We start from the raw sequence: 14802 nt of genomic DNA on the forward strand, positions 1-14802 counted from the left end.
TCTTGTGTCTGTGCTTTCTACCAAGGGACTGTGAGCAGTTCCTGGGCCCGTGGGCGAGAGACACAAGTAGTTTAGCGTTAGAGGAGAGAGCCTCTGGCTGGGATAGCCAAGGGGGGACTCATGGAGAAGGTGACACTGGTGTGGCCTTATTGGAGGGGCAGGACTCTAAATAGGAATGCAGAGGGCTTGGTGGTGCTTGTGAGAACTGGGTCCTGTGTACTGTTTTCCTTGGGTAATTTCACAGAATCCTGCTAATATTGCCACCTGGACAGGACTGCCGTGATTACAAGGAAGCCAGGCGTTTCTCTCTGAACCAGAGAGGTTCAGAGCCCCCCCTGAAGTCACAGAGCTCATCGGGCAGCAGCCTCAAGCTTCACTTAGTCACTCCTGTCAAGCTCCTCTTGCAACACTAAAGAGGTCTGTGCCCATTCCTTATGGCTGCTGCAGGAGACTGATACTGCCTGTAGCAGCCCTAGCCCCACCCTCCCGGGCACCTGCCATGATGCTTCTCAGTTGGTCTGTTAGCTCCTTGTCTAGGCCCTAAAGTCTTCAGACAGACATTCCAGGCCCCTAGTAGGCACTTTACAAATGGCCAGACCCATCTTTATTTTTATTTACATCAGTTGAGAGGAACAGGCTTCTGACACCAACTCCTCATTTCCCAGCCTTGTGGCTGTGGAGCCTGACTCCCAGATGAATGTGGTGAGTGGGCTGGGGGGCAAGGGTGAGCAGACAGCACATCTGGCTAAAGCAGAGGGGTACCAACCTCCAGTTGGGGCAAGGGGAACTCTGACTATGGCAGCCAGGAAGAGAATCCTTAAAACTTCCAAGTCACCAGGCCCAGAGAAGCAGACAGGAGGGTTTCTCTGATGGTCCCAGCTTTTGTCTGGCTGTGCCATCCTGGGTTTGGCCACCAGGGTCTTGTAGCCTTCTGTGCTCCAGCAGGGGACAAGACCAGAGTACATCTGTGACTACAGTTCAGAAAGGCACGAGCTGACACCTTATAGCAGCCCAAGAAGGAGTGGGGCTTGCTTGAGGTCGCCCAGCAACTCCACGAATCTCAAAAGAAGCCTCCTGGGCAGTCTCCTGGACGGCGGGAGGATGGGGGACAAGGGTCAGAGTTGTGAGAGAGGCCTTCAGATGAGACACACTGGAGCAGGCTGGCTGGTAGTCTCACTTGAGGTTGTGCTGGCTCTCACGGTGACGACGCAGGTCCACCTTGCGCTGGAAGCCCTTGGTGCATAGCTCACAGCTGAAGGGCTTGAAGCCTGTGTGCTTGCGGCTGTGGGTGATGAGGTTGGAGCTCTGGCTGAAGGCCTTCCCGCACACCTGACACTTGTGGGGCTTCTCACCTGGGGAAAGGGCAAACGACAGGGTGGGGTCAGGAGGCAGTGCCAGGCCTGCAGCCTCCACCCTGCAGACGTTCATTCTCTATTATATCTCTTTTATGGCCAACCTTAGAGAATGGTGGAAAATAGCCAGGCGGTGGTGGCATACACCTTGTTCCCAGCACTTGTGAGGAAGAGGCAAGTGGATCTCTGAATTCAAGGCCAGCCTGGTCTAGAGAGGGAGTTTCAGGGCAGCCAGGGCTACACAGAGAAACCCTGTCTCCAAAGAAAACAAGAAAGAAAGAAAGAAAGAAAGAAAGAAAGAAAGAAAGAAAGAAAGAAAGGAAGGAAGGAAGGAAGGAAGGAAGGAAGGAAGGAAGGAAGGAAGAAAGGAAGAAAGGAAGAAAGGAAGAAAGGAAGAAAGGAAGAAAGGAAGAAAGGAAGAAAGGAAGGGGAAGGGAAGGAAGGAAAGGAAAGTAGAGAGCTACAATAGATACACCCCTGACCAGGTGTGCTGGTGCACAACTCTAACCCCAGCACCCTGGAAATAGAGGCAGGGGAATTTTGAGGTTGAGGGTGAGGTCAGCCTCAGCTTCCTATTAACTTCAAGGCTAGCCGGGGGCCATGTGAGAATATGTCTCAATAAGCAAACAAGCAAATAAAATTAACTCTCTGATGGTCAATTGTCAACTTGATGGGACTTAGAATTACCCAGGAGACACACTTCTGGGAGTGTCTGTGAGGAATTTTCTAGATTGGGTTAAGCGAAGGTCCACCCTAAATGAGGCTGGCACTGGTCCATGGGTTGGGGTCCTGGACCGACTGCACAGACGGCAGAAAGCAAGCTGAGCACCAGCCTTCCTCCTTCTCTTTCCTGACTGTGGAGGTAATGTGAAGTCATGCTCCTGCCGCCGTGTCTCCCTGCCACCACAGACTGTACCCTCAAACCGTGAGTCAAAATAACCCTTCTCGCAAATCGCTCCCAACACGCATCCTGGTCACATAACACAAAAAGTAACTGATGCTGTCTCTCTCTCTGCAGTCTAAGCTGGTCCAAGCTGCCGCAGAACATCCTTGTTCCTCAACAGATCCCCATGGCCTGTACAGGGACTGGCCCAAACAAGCACTGGGTTATAATGAAGACAGGAGACAGACTGCGAGCGGCTGTGTGAGTGGGTGGATGAAAATCCACATTCTGTCCGCATTCTGCTGCAGGTCCATGCTGACTTGGCTATCTCTCTAGTGTTTCTTTACATTGAGTGATTGTCCAGCCCTTCAAGGCCCCATCAAGTGGACCTCCTGGCAAATGATGCTATACCCAGAGTCCAGGGAGGAGATCCTATGGCTTGGTTTGGGGGCACTCACCTGTGTGGATGTAGGTGTGCTTCTTCATGTCCGACTTCTGGTGGAAGCGCTTCCCACAGAACTGGCAGGGGTAGGGCCGCGTGTCCGAGTGGATGAGCAGGTGGGTAGACAGGGTGGACGAGCGCTTGAAGGCTTTGCCACACATCTGGCACTCGAAGCTACGCTCCTGCCGGAGGAAACGAGGCCCTGGGGGGTCAGGTGCAGGTGGGGCCTCAAGGCCCGGGACAGCCAAGCTGGGCGCAGGACTGGACCCGGCAGGGACACCCTGAGAAAGAGGACACTCCGTTGGGGTGGCCTCAAGGGCAGGGTCTAGAGGAGCCTGTTTATCCTTCCCTGGCTTAGACTGAAGCTGGGGCCTGACTGGCTTCTTATGAGATAGTTCCTTGTGCCTTTCACGGTATACTTCTCAAAATAAGCCTCAAGGTATGTTAGCTGACTGACAGATGAAACCACTCATCTAAATATTTCAGGATTTCACCAGTAACCCAGAAAGAGTTCCTCTTGGCTGGGACAGTGACGTGCTGAGTCAGTTTAGTTAAGACACGCTCACTAGCCCAGCTTGACCTTGAACTTGCTATGTAGGTAATAATGACCTTGAACTTCTGGTCCTCCTGCCTCCACCTCCTGAGTTGCTGTTCTGTACACAACCATTCCTGGTTCATTTGGTGTTGGACCTCCTGTATGCTAGACACCCCTTCCAGCCTAGCAGCCCTATGATTTGGGGTGAGCCAATTAGCTTGGTGTTGGTAGATTTCTTCATTTGTGGGTATTGGGGCAGTTCTAGCAGTAGCCTGGATGGGCTGTGGGAGGTTGGGAAGTTGAAGACCGGGCCAGCTCCCAGTTTGTTGCTGAGATAGAAGCTCCTGGGGTCATTTCCCACCATTACCATCTACCCAGGCATTGGTAATCCACTTCCATCTGGCTTATATGACCTCCCTGGAATCGGGTAGAGAGCTGGAGAGATACATGTTCCACTCTGGAAAGGGGTGGGTCCCAAGGTTGGGTCCCAACTGACAGAAACAAGTGGGGTAAGCTATGCATTTAAACCTAACTCTAACATTCTGAGAACTGAGGATGCCTTCAGGGCCACCCAGCACATAGGATGCTTTCCTGGTCTCACAGACATACTCTAGGCCCCCATCCCCAAATCCCCAGAGCTTCTTCTGACCAGATGTGAAACCAGTTCAGCCCATCAGAGACCCAGTATGTTAGGAGACTCAGACCCAGGGACGCAAGTAGTGAGTTGTCCCTGCTCCCCGCCCAATTTGTGTCACCTTCAGCCTTTTCCAGCTGCTCACCTGGGAATGGACATGCGTGTGCTGCTCTAAGCTCACGGCGTGGCCAAAGGTTTTGCCACAGATGTCACAGGCAAAGGGCCGGGTTCCACTGTGAGAGCGGCGGACGTGCACTTCTAGCCCATGAGGGGTGGAGAAGACCTGGGACAGAACGGAGGGTCAGGCCTCTGGAAGGAGGCAGGCCACGGGCCCAGCTCCTGAGCAGGATGGGGCAGGAACCAGAACTGCACTGGTTGTAGTGGCGTTTCAATTGTATTTTAATAAATAAAGCTTGCCTGAAGATCAGAGGGTAAAACAGCCCCAATGATCAGCCCTGAGGACCAGGCAGTGGTAACACACACCCTTAATCCCAGTAGCCGCACTAGTTGTCATAGAAACTGGGCAGTGCATGCCTTTAATCCCAGTGGTGCATGCCTTTAATCCCAGCTCTAGAGATGATTATAAAGCGGAAGGAGACATCTCTCAGACTCAGTCTCATTCTGAGATTCTTGGAGGTGGGATTGCCATTTTGGACTGAGTTAAAGGTAAGAGCCAGTGGCTGGCTGTTTTGCTTTTCTGACCTTCAGGTTGCACCCCAAGTTCTTTCTGTGAGTTTTTATTAATTGTGCATCAATTGGTGGTCCTGCTGTTCTTCCGTTGTGTGTCCCAGGGAGTCCTTTTACCTCTCTGTGACGCCCCCTGTCTATACAGCGGAAGCTGTAGGAGGGCTCCAGAAGGCCCCTCCAGCCCTCACGCCACTCACCTTGTTGCACTTGACACAGTGGTAAGTGTCCATGCCCGGAGAGTAGCGGAGGCTGAAGTCCAAGGGGGACTCGGTGCTGGGCACGAGAGGGCTGCCATAGAGCCTCACGGAGCGCTCTAGAAAAGCCGACTGCATGGTAGAAGGGGTCTGTTGGTAGCTGTGGTTGTAGGAGGAGGCCAGGGTATCCCAAGAGAAGCTGGGCTTGTAGAAAGGGGGTGACTCAGAGACCGGCGACTCTCCATCCTGGGGTTGGGATGCCAAAGGCCCCTCTGTGTAAAGACACATGTGGGTGATTTATTGTAAGGATTCGCTTTTAACTTTCTATTTATGTAAGTGTGCACCGTGTGTGTTGGTGCCCTCAGAGGCTAGAAGAGGGTGCAGGGCACCTAACTGGAGCTACAGGCAGCCATAAGCTGCCTTGTGATGCTCGGGTCCTGGAAGGGCAGCAGGCGTTCCTAACTGCCATGCCATGTCTCTGACCACCAGAGTGCTGCTGGGATTGAAGGTGTGCGCCACCACCACTTGGTTCAGGCAATTAATTTTGAAATAAGGTGGCCCGGTGCTCCATCTGCCCTGGTGACCTCCCATTGAGGGTTCCAGTGTGCACCCCCAATATGTACCGTTGCTGTAAGTCTTCACTGCAGTTTCAGCCCCTGCACCCTAGGCCACCACCTGGCCACCACCCTATAGACCTCTGCCTCGCACCCACAGCTCAAAAGCCCTCATCTGGAGCAAGTGTCTGACCAGAAGTGTACAGCAGAAGCGGAGAGCCCAGGCAGCATCCAGTGACCTCTCCGGCCCTTCCCAGCTTCATGACCGCAAGAAGTCCTACCACAGAGGCCAATTTCTTTCCTCTCTGGCACTCACAGGAGACAGTGGGGACCCCCAGCTGGGTACCTGGGGCTGAGGCCATCTTGGGCAGGCTCTGGTCCAGCAGCATCTCCCGCTCCTGTTTGACTGTGTTCCAGTCCAGGGTCTGATTTGGGAGTAGTGTGCCCAGGACAGGGCTGCTACTCAGGATATGCTCTTTCACCACTGTGGGGAAACAAGACCCAAGAGTCACCACCTACAGTTCCGGAATGTCTGCAGGAGCAAGAGGCACCATGTTTCCAGAGAGAGGGAGAGCAGGGGCACACACCTACCGCTGCTCACACCAGATCCTCCGCCTGGCATGGGGAGAGGTAAGGAAACCCAGAGCACCTGACCTCAGATCTCAGTTGGATTCACGTGTCCCTAACTGGCTCCAAGCTTGATGCTCCCAGAACCCAAATACTAGAGGAGATGAGCATTTCATCCACTCAATCATTCATTCATTCATTCATTCATTCAGTAGTCGGTCAAGCAGCAGCAGCATCCAGAGAGCCAAGTGGGCACGGGGTGGGGTCTAGCCTGAGCTCAGACTCACCAGGAATTACAACAGGAGGCCAGACCAGGTCATCGTCCTGTGCACGGGGCTGGTGGTAGGTGTGCGCCTTCTTACTCTTCACTAGAAAGGACCGTGGCATTTTTCAGAGTGTGGGCCACACCTGCAAGGAGGAAGAGGGTGGGAGTGGCTAAGAGTGACCAGCACCATTCCTTTGGATTTTGGAGTCTCCTCCAGATATCAAAGACACCCTACCCTGCCCTGGGTTGTATAATTTCCCCAAAAGTTCACATGCCCCTGGCACCCGTGAATGCCACATCAAGTTAAGGTGTGACTGGAGATAGGCCTTGCACCCTAAATGACCAATGACCCTATAAGAAGAGGGAAACCTGGGTGCAGGGAGAACTGCGTGTGTATCAGAAACAGGATTGAGGGATGCTAAGGACAACTGACTGCTTCCAAGAGCTGGGAGAGACCCAAGAAGTGGTTTTCTTGGAACTTACAGAAGGAACCAAACTTACTGATACTTTGACTTTGATCATCTGGCTCCCCAGAACTGTGAATTAGTCACAGGCAAAATATACTCATGCTTAGCAATTAGAGTCAGCCTGGACTGTACTGGGAAGGGGAAGAGAGGATGGAGCTGGGGTCTCTGAAGCAGACACACTGGACCCCAGTTCTGGAAGTTATACTCGCAGGGCTGGGGGTGCAGCTCAGTTGGTAGAGTGCACGCACGAAGCAATGGTTTCAATCCCTGCGTAAAACCGGGTATGATGGTGCACGCTTATAATCCCAGCTTTGGGGAAGTGGAGGCAGGAGGATCAGTAGTTCAAAGTCACCCTCAGGTATAAAGCGAGCTCAGAGCCATCCCGGGTGATAGGAAGCCATGTCTAAAACGAACAAGAAAAGCTGTTCTTGAGTTGCAGTTGGACACACTTTGAGAGATCACCCAATCTGAGCTTAGATTTTTACATGAAAAGGCTCAAGGAGAAGCCAGGTGTGGTAGTGCATGCCTTTAGTCTCGGCACTCAGGAGGCAGAGGTAGTTGGAGCTCCCCCAGTTCAAAACCAGTCTGGTCTATAGAGTGGTTGCAGACCAGCCAAGACCACATAGTGAGACCCTGTCTCAAAAACAACCCCCCCCACATTCCCCACCTAAAGAAACTCATAGGGAGAGACCCTCAGTTTGCCTGTTGTTCAATTCGTCTACTTAACTTCTCTGGGCTAATTTCCTTTACTTAAGGTGTGCTATCCAGCTGGAATGCTGGTGAGGACCCCAGGTTTTCAGTCCTGCTTTTGGCAGGGGTTGAGGAGGGAATACTTACAGAGGAACTTAGAGCAACTGAGACAAGGGGAACCTTAACTATAAACCTTTATTGCCCGGCAGGCTGAGAGCGGCTGCGGTCACACCTTCAGCCTATATTCTACTCTCCAGAAAGGGAGGGGATTTCTGTCTGTGAATCATGGGAAAAGGCCTAAAGTGACCCATCCGCTACACCTGGAGGTTTGCTGTTTTCTCACGGGTGCAGATAAAGAGGTGAGTGTCCAACAATTCAAGCACTGGGTATCATCACTTAACTTCCTAGTCGGGTTAACTTCCTAGTCGGGTTTAGGGGAGAGTTTGAGGATCAAATGAGCCAAAGGACTGGCTCAGGTCAGAAGCTCCTGCTGGGTCCTTTATGGTCGCCCTCCCACAGATGAACTGTATCTCTGCCCTAGCCTGCGCAGTGCTTTCACAGCCCTGGGAGACAGAGAGCCCCCTTCGGAGTCCTCCATCTTTCCTGTACTCCAGACTGTTCAAGCTGAAAATCGAGAGCCTGGGAGGAGTCCCACCCCCACCCAGGATCAGCCACCCACTGAAGGCTGCATCTGTGATACGCCCAGCAATGGCGGGAAAAGGATTTGGCCCGCGACTGGACAACAGTGCAGGCTAGGTGATAAGACTTCAGCTCAGACCGGGGTGGGAGGCAAGATTAGGAAGAACAGCTTGGAGCTTAGTTTCAAGTTACTCCTGTCCCAGGGGGTGAACCTCAAGTCTGCTTCCCCCCTGGCCTAGAGCCCCGCTGGGGAGTATCAGTGGTTGGTAGCCAGGCAGGTCCAGCCTTCTCTGCTGTGGCCCAGATCAGCTAATAGGGGGAACTAGTTCAATGCCAGGCATTGCTGGGAGCGAGAAAAGGCCTTGAGTGTGCAAGGTGCACTGGCGGGCACCTAGGCTGAGTCATCACGTGGCATCTCCACTCACTGAGCAGGAGCTGAAGGGGCCTGGAGGGAAGCTTGGCTCAGCCCAGCAGGTGTACTCTAAGGATGGACCAGAGAGCTGGCACAAGTTCAAGGCCCTCCATTCTCTGAACTCTAAAACGAAGGATGGGACTTAGACTCTTGGGTCCATTCCACTGAGAGATTCTCAGGGCTCTAAACAAAGGATTTGGAGGGGTGGCTGCTTTTTCTGGTACACACATCAGCCACAACCTTATCTTCCAGGGACAGCCTTCCTCCCCTGCCCCCTTCCCCTCCTGGGTTCTCCTTTCCTCCCCCTTCTGAATCTTTCCAGCTCTTCACTTGAAGGTGGGTGGGAGGTGTCGGGGGGGGGGCTGGGTTCTCCTCCATCTTTGTTCTGGGAAGACCTCGAGAGGCACAATCTATCAAAAGCTGATCGATTTTCTTTTACATACATTATTTTCTTAGGAAATCAACTAAAACCAAGATGCGCCCTAAAATAGTCAAGATAGGGCAAAGGGATAAACAGTTGATGGTAACCAGGGTCTGCCTTAGCCTGCCTAAGCACCTTCAGCAAAGCCCTATTCCATTGTCTCTCACAGAACAGAAGCTGCGTTCGAGCCTGCTCCAGGCAGAACAAGGCCAGGCAGGAGGTCTCCATCTGGCCTCAGGACCTCCTACTCACAGCAAGGAGACAGCAGTTACTCAGTGTGGTCTGTGTGCCACAGGTTGTACCAGGCCTTTCATACCAGGTCCTCACTGAGACACTCAGCTGCTGCACCAAGGAGGAAAAGAAGCCATGGTCTCAGCCCAGCTCCGTGTCACTGGCAAGAGGGAAGTAGGAAGTGTCCTCGGGTGGCAGGTGGGGAATCTCAAGACTTAGAGAGGATGCTGGCTCCTCCAAGGTCAGGGCAGAGCCAAACCTAGGGCTACTGTCCTGTTTGGATTTGACTCCTGGCCCACCATCCTTCCCCCCAATACCATGTGTGATCCTCACAATAGCCAGTGGTATAGACGACAGCGCCAAAAGAAAGTGGGAGCTAGAACAAAAAGCCATATTCCCCTGACCCCCCAGGGTCCAGACCAGCTTCAGATGGAAGACAGATAAGAACGGATTTCCTTAAAGTTAGTTTTGCTTGTGGACAAGAGTTAAGGGTGACCCGAGGTAAACCAACCAAAACCCAGGGCAACACAGGACCATGACCTCCAACATCCTAAGCACTTACTGGGTGCCTTATACTCACTTGGCAAGCAAGAGGTCCTGTTTTGGGGCTTCCTCCCACTGGGTTGCCCTAGCCCTTATTCTTTCCCTTCCAGGGCATTCTCTCCCCTAACCTGGCAAATGGACATACAGCACTTAGTTGGACCCCCAAGCCTGCAGTGGGAGCCAAGTGTACCCAGAGAATTTCCTTCTCACCCTTGTTAAGTGAGTTTAAAAAAGAAAGAAAGAAAACAGGAACCGATTACCTATGGTGTAGTTAATTAACAACCACTCAGTTTTGATTCACATACACCATTCTAAGAGCGAGCTCAGGGCAGAGATTGTGAAAGACACTCGGATTTCTTCATAAAACAGAGGCGATGATGGTATCTGGTATCCGGAAAGAGGCCCCTGTTAGCATGCTTCATAAACCTTCTACCCCAGACTCTAGGGCAGCGGGTCCATTGACTCCGAGTCAGAACCTCAGCTGGGACTGCCTCAAGGGACACAGCATCCGACACTCCCAGGTTATGGGTATAGTGGGCTCATGGGGATTTGATTGTCCTGACCTGTGACACCTTGTACAGCAGGTGGGGACGAGTCTGATTCTGTGACCGCGTGAGCCGCTAACCTGGGTTTGGTTTTCCTATCTTTCAGAAGAGACGGTTGGGCTAAGAGATTTCTAAACTTCCCCTTTACTCTAAAAATCCCACGTACAATCTGTCGGCCTCTAGCTAGGGACTGAGCTACCTTGCCTGAGACACTGGCCACTTGGGTTCCCTTTTCAGGAGGGTTGGGCAAGACTGAGTTGATTCTCAGGGTCAGCTACAGGGGACCCTTTGGACTTCCTTATGTATAAGGGCAGAAGGGAAGGAAGGAACAAACAAACAAAGCCATCTCCCAGAGTCATGGACCAGGAGCCTGGATCACCTTAAGGAGCCTAAAGCCAGTGAGTTACTGTGCAATCCCCAGCACCACCAAATAAACACATAAAGTGAGCAAGTGACTTCCAGCCATGCACTGAACACAGAGCTCAGACACTGCATCCACACTGATAGCAACTCCATCGGCAAGAGCTGACAGGTGCAGGTTCCATCCAGGCAGGATGGATCAGCAAGGTGCAGCCAGGCCAAAGCACGCAGTACGATTCGGTCTACCAACCGAAGGAAACTCTGGCGTGCATGGCATGACGAACCCTGAGAACGTAGGAGGCAAGATAAGCCAGCCACAGAAGGACAAGTGTTATATAGTTTGCTCAGAATAGGCAAATTCGCCGAGACTGGAGTAGATTTGAGGTTAGCAGGGGGAATAGTTATTGGTTAATAGGTATGGAGTTTCAGTTTCACAAAAGGAATGGGATGGATGCTGGGGCTGGTTAACAGGTGAATCCACCTGACAGCTAAGGAAAAATTCATAAGAAGAGCCAGGCACAGGGGCAAGCCCCTGATGTCCTGGATACTTGGGAGGGAATCAGGAGGATTGTGTGAGCCTGGGAGTGCCAGGCCAGCCTGGGCAAACATGGGAGACACTGTCTCCAGGAAAAGCAAGTGGGTCAGTGAGACATCTCGGTGGGTAAAGCACTTGCCATGGAAGGCCGATGACCTGCATTCAATCCCTAGAACCCATGTGGTAGAAAGAATGGGGCAGGTGGTGGTGGTGCATGCCTTTAATCCCAGCAGAGACAGGCAAATCTCTGTGAGTTCAAGGTGAGTCTGGTTTACAGAGGGAGTTCAGGACAGGCCTCAAAGCTTCAGAGAAACCATGTTTCAAAAAACAACAACAACAAAAGAGAGAGAGAGAATGCGTTCCATAAAGCTGTTCTCTGACCTCCACATGTGCGCTGTGGTATGGGCGCCCCATATCTCTCTCACACTCAAACAAACACTAATAATAACACTAATAATAATAGTAATAATAATTTTTTTGCTGTTCTTTTGAGAGACAGGGTCTCCCTATGTGGCTCTGGCAGTTCTGAACTCCCTTGTATACCAGGCTGGCCTTGAACTCACAGAGATCTACCTGCCTACGCCTCCCAAGTGCTAGGATTAAAGGCATGTGCCACCGTACCTAGTTAATGATAATAATTTTAAGCTAATAAAAGAAAGGAAACATAAAAGAAAAATGAAGGAAAAGAGTTTGGGATGTAGCTCAGAGTGTGGGGAAGTGGAGGCAGGATCAGAAGCTTAGGGTTTTGTTTTTTTTTTTTAACTACACAGCAAACAAAGAAAGAAGAAGGGGCAGGGGACCTGGGAGTGTACTTCTGTGACAGACCCTGAATTCCACGCGTGGGCGCACCACACAAATCAAAAACAAAAGATGGTCAATTTCATGTACATATATTACCACAATGGAAACAAAGTCGAGCAAATGCAACATTATCTGCACCAAGAGCCGAGCAGTGTCTGTGTCTGGGATTGCCGTGGGAAAGGAGTCAAAACAAACACCTCCAGACTGAGGAGCCTTCTGCTATTTCTGCCAGGGAGCCAATGTCGTGTCCCAGGGAAGGGAGACCTCGAGCTAGCCAGTCCCAGAACCTCTAGTGGGACCCTCACCGCACCCCCTTTCCTGAAGCGTTGGGAATGGTGACCACCACTGAAGTGATTCCATCAGTCAAACCTGAATGATGCAGAACTGCCGGACTCCCCCCCCCACACACATATTGACCCCTTAATTGAAATGTTACACCTCTCCTGAGGGAGGACGAGCCAGGGCTTGGGAGGACACAGGAGGATGGAAAGGCACAGTTCCGCCAGCACCCAGTGGCTCCCATATCCATAGCCAGAGGTGATTGGAGCTTGCCGATAGTGGTCTCCTAAAGATGCTGGCTTTCTCAAGACCCAGCCACAGACCAATAGCATCTAGGAGGCATCTCTGCAATGAACCCTATTTCCTAAGAAGCCCACGAAGGCAAGCTTACCTTTTCCTCTAAAAATAGGTAGACAGAACCGTGCATGCTCAAAGAGAGCCCAGAGCCCCTGACAGTGCTTCCCACCCACAATCCTGTTGTTCCCGGAGGCTGGGGCAGGCTCAACTTGTTGCCTTCCTTCGGTGGGTTCCAAAGGAGAGGGCATTTGGGTCCTCAGTGATTCCAGAAACTTTTGAAAAGGTCATCAGGGGCTGTGGGAGAGTGGGCTACAAATTCCTTCTGAGTTCCCGGCACAGGGAAGCTCTGCCCACAGGGAGACGCTAATTTGGGCACCTCTGACTGTGTTGCATTCTGCCCACAACCCTAGAAGAACTCTGTGTGTGTGTGTGTGTGTGTGTGTGTGTGTGTGTGTGTGTGAGAGAGAGAGAGAGAGAGAGAGAGAGAGAGAGAGAGAGAGAGAGAGAGAGAGAGAGAGAGGAGGAGGAGGAAGATGATTCAGGGTGAAACCCAGCTGCCTACCATGAGGAAGGCATGATCCCTCCACTGGCATGGCCAGTGGCCCCAGACTGGCCCACGCTCCTTCCTCCTCCTCTCCCCTGCTGATGGGCAGAGCATCCAGAAGAGAGAATACCACAGTATTCCCCCTCTGACTGTAAAGAGAAGTAGCCAATCTGCCTTGGGATCCCAGGGCAGGAACTTTTCAGAAGAGTTTGGGCCGTCACAGGGTCTGGCAGCACTCACCTGCAAGGAGCTGTCCCTTTTGTGAGTTCTGCCCGAAGATCCTGAGTGAGAGCCGGGAACCTCCGCACGGTCCCTGGGGACTGCTCTCAGCTCGGTCAACTTTATGAGTCTCTGCACAAACAGACACTTCTCCTTTTCGCACTCTCTCTTTTTTTTCCTCTTCTGTTCCCCTCCCTGATTTTCAATCTGATTATTTGTGTCAAAATCTGGCGGCTGCAGCGTCAGCCAATGGGGCGCGCGAGTGCAGCCGTATTTGCTTATCAAAACCTCACAGGAGCTTCTAGCCCACTGGAAATTTCTCCAGAAACTTTGAGTAGCATTTGGGTGAAAAAAGAGTGGCTAACTTATTAAAATTTAAAGCATAAAGCATTCACATACAGTCCCTGAATTTGGGGGTCCGGGGGGGGCATCACTTTCTTCAGGTTTTGTTTCTCTCCCTTCATTCTCTCTCTTCCCTTTTTCCTTTCCACATCTTCCCCCTTTTCTTTACCCCCTTTGCGTCCTCTCCTCCTTCTCTCTCCTTTTTTCTCCTCTCTCTCTCCTTCCTTTTCCTCCTCCTTTCCTGTCTCCCTCAAGTTCAGCATTACGCATTTGTGCTGGGGTATAGAATGGCGTCCCTGCTTCAAAACCCTTGGATGCTGCTGAGCCACCACACCACACTTAACCAACAAGGCCCCTTCTCCCGCTGGGTTCATTTGAAAAGGCAAAACAAAACAAAATTGGAGTTTATCCAGACTCAACCATAGATAGGCAGAGTAGAAGAACAGAGAAAGTATGGCAGTGAGTTTGGGGGCCTGGGACCCTGTGTCTGGTCAAATCCAAGTACAGATTGAATAACAAGTACCAGGGCCAGCATGTGCTGCCATCTGGTGGCAGCAAAAGAGACATAGAGACCAATGGGGGCCTCTGCGTATCCAGGCCAGCCTGGTATCTTTCACCCCATTTGAACAGATAGCTCCATTCCACAGCCCCCACTTTCTCTTTCCTGCTCTGTCCCTTGGCCTCCTCCCACTTGGGGATGACTGATGTATTCCGGGAGGTTTTGCATACACAGAGAACTCCACAAAACAGCACTGTTAGCTGATTTGCATGCTCTTGCAGTCAGGACTGGAGAGATTACATTTCCCTCATAAAGAAAACAAACGTGGCCACAGGAAGCCCCAATTGAAACTGCAAGTTCAAGGTTCGAAGTGTAGAGAAAAGGGATGTTTCAACCAAGGCCTTTCTGCTGAGAGGCCCAGCCATGCAGCCACAGCCAGAGGTCACACAGATTCCCCAGGGAAGCACAGGACACTAGGGGCCACAGACAGGAGACAGTCCCATCTAGCCCATTGATTATTCTTTGTGAAAAGAGATTTAGGGAAACATCTCGAATATTCTTTAGATGGTACATGTTACCAGGCAGCGGTCATTGAGAACTGTGTCTCAAAAAATGATTTTTGTTTCTGTTTTGATTTCTGCTTTTTGAGACATGGTTTCTCTGTTTAACAGCCCTGGCTGTCCTGGAACTAGCTCTGTAGACCAGGCTGGCCTCAAACTCATAGTGATCCACCCAACTCTGCCTCCGGAGTGCTGGGATTAAAGGTGTGCGCCATCACTGCCTGCCTTATGCAAAAAGCTTATCAGGTCATAATTAGGACATTTTCAAAGCATTCCCTGACATGGCCTGGTTCTCTCTTTTTGAT

At 51.6% G+C, this 14802-nt stretch overlaps 1 protein-coding gene across 1 annotated transcript; it reads right to left on the reverse strand.

Annotated features, from left to right (window-relative positions):
- Positions 1 to 714: 714 nt before the first annotated feature.
- Gfi1b (growth factor independent 1B transcriptional repressor) lies at positions 715 to 13218 on the reverse strand. The gene is made up of 7 exons (XM_050155268.1): positions 13118 to 13218; positions 6136 to 6256; positions 5628 to 5765; positions 4731 to 4999; positions 3992 to 4129; positions 2694 to 2958; positions 715 to 1352 (listed from the first exon to the last, which is right to left on the reverse strand). Exons 2-7 carry the CDS (start codon positions 6233 to 6235, stop codon positions 1174 to 1176), a joined length of 1089 nt encoding a protein of 362 aa, XP_050011225.1. The 5' UTR covers positions 6236 to 6256; positions 13118 to 13218; the 3' UTR covers positions 715 to 1173.
- Between the last annotated feature and the right edge of the window lie 1584 nt (positions 13219 to 14802).

Source organism: Alexandromys fortis, unplaced genomic scaffold, assembly GCF_014885135.2.
Source record: "Alexandromys fortis isolate MF-2015 unplaced genomic scaffold, M_Fortis_MF-2015_v1.1 scaffold_72, whole genome shotgun sequence".
Taxonomy (NCBI): domain Eukaryota; kingdom Metazoa; phylum Chordata; class Mammalia; order Rodentia; family Cricetidae; genus Alexandromys; species Alexandromys fortis.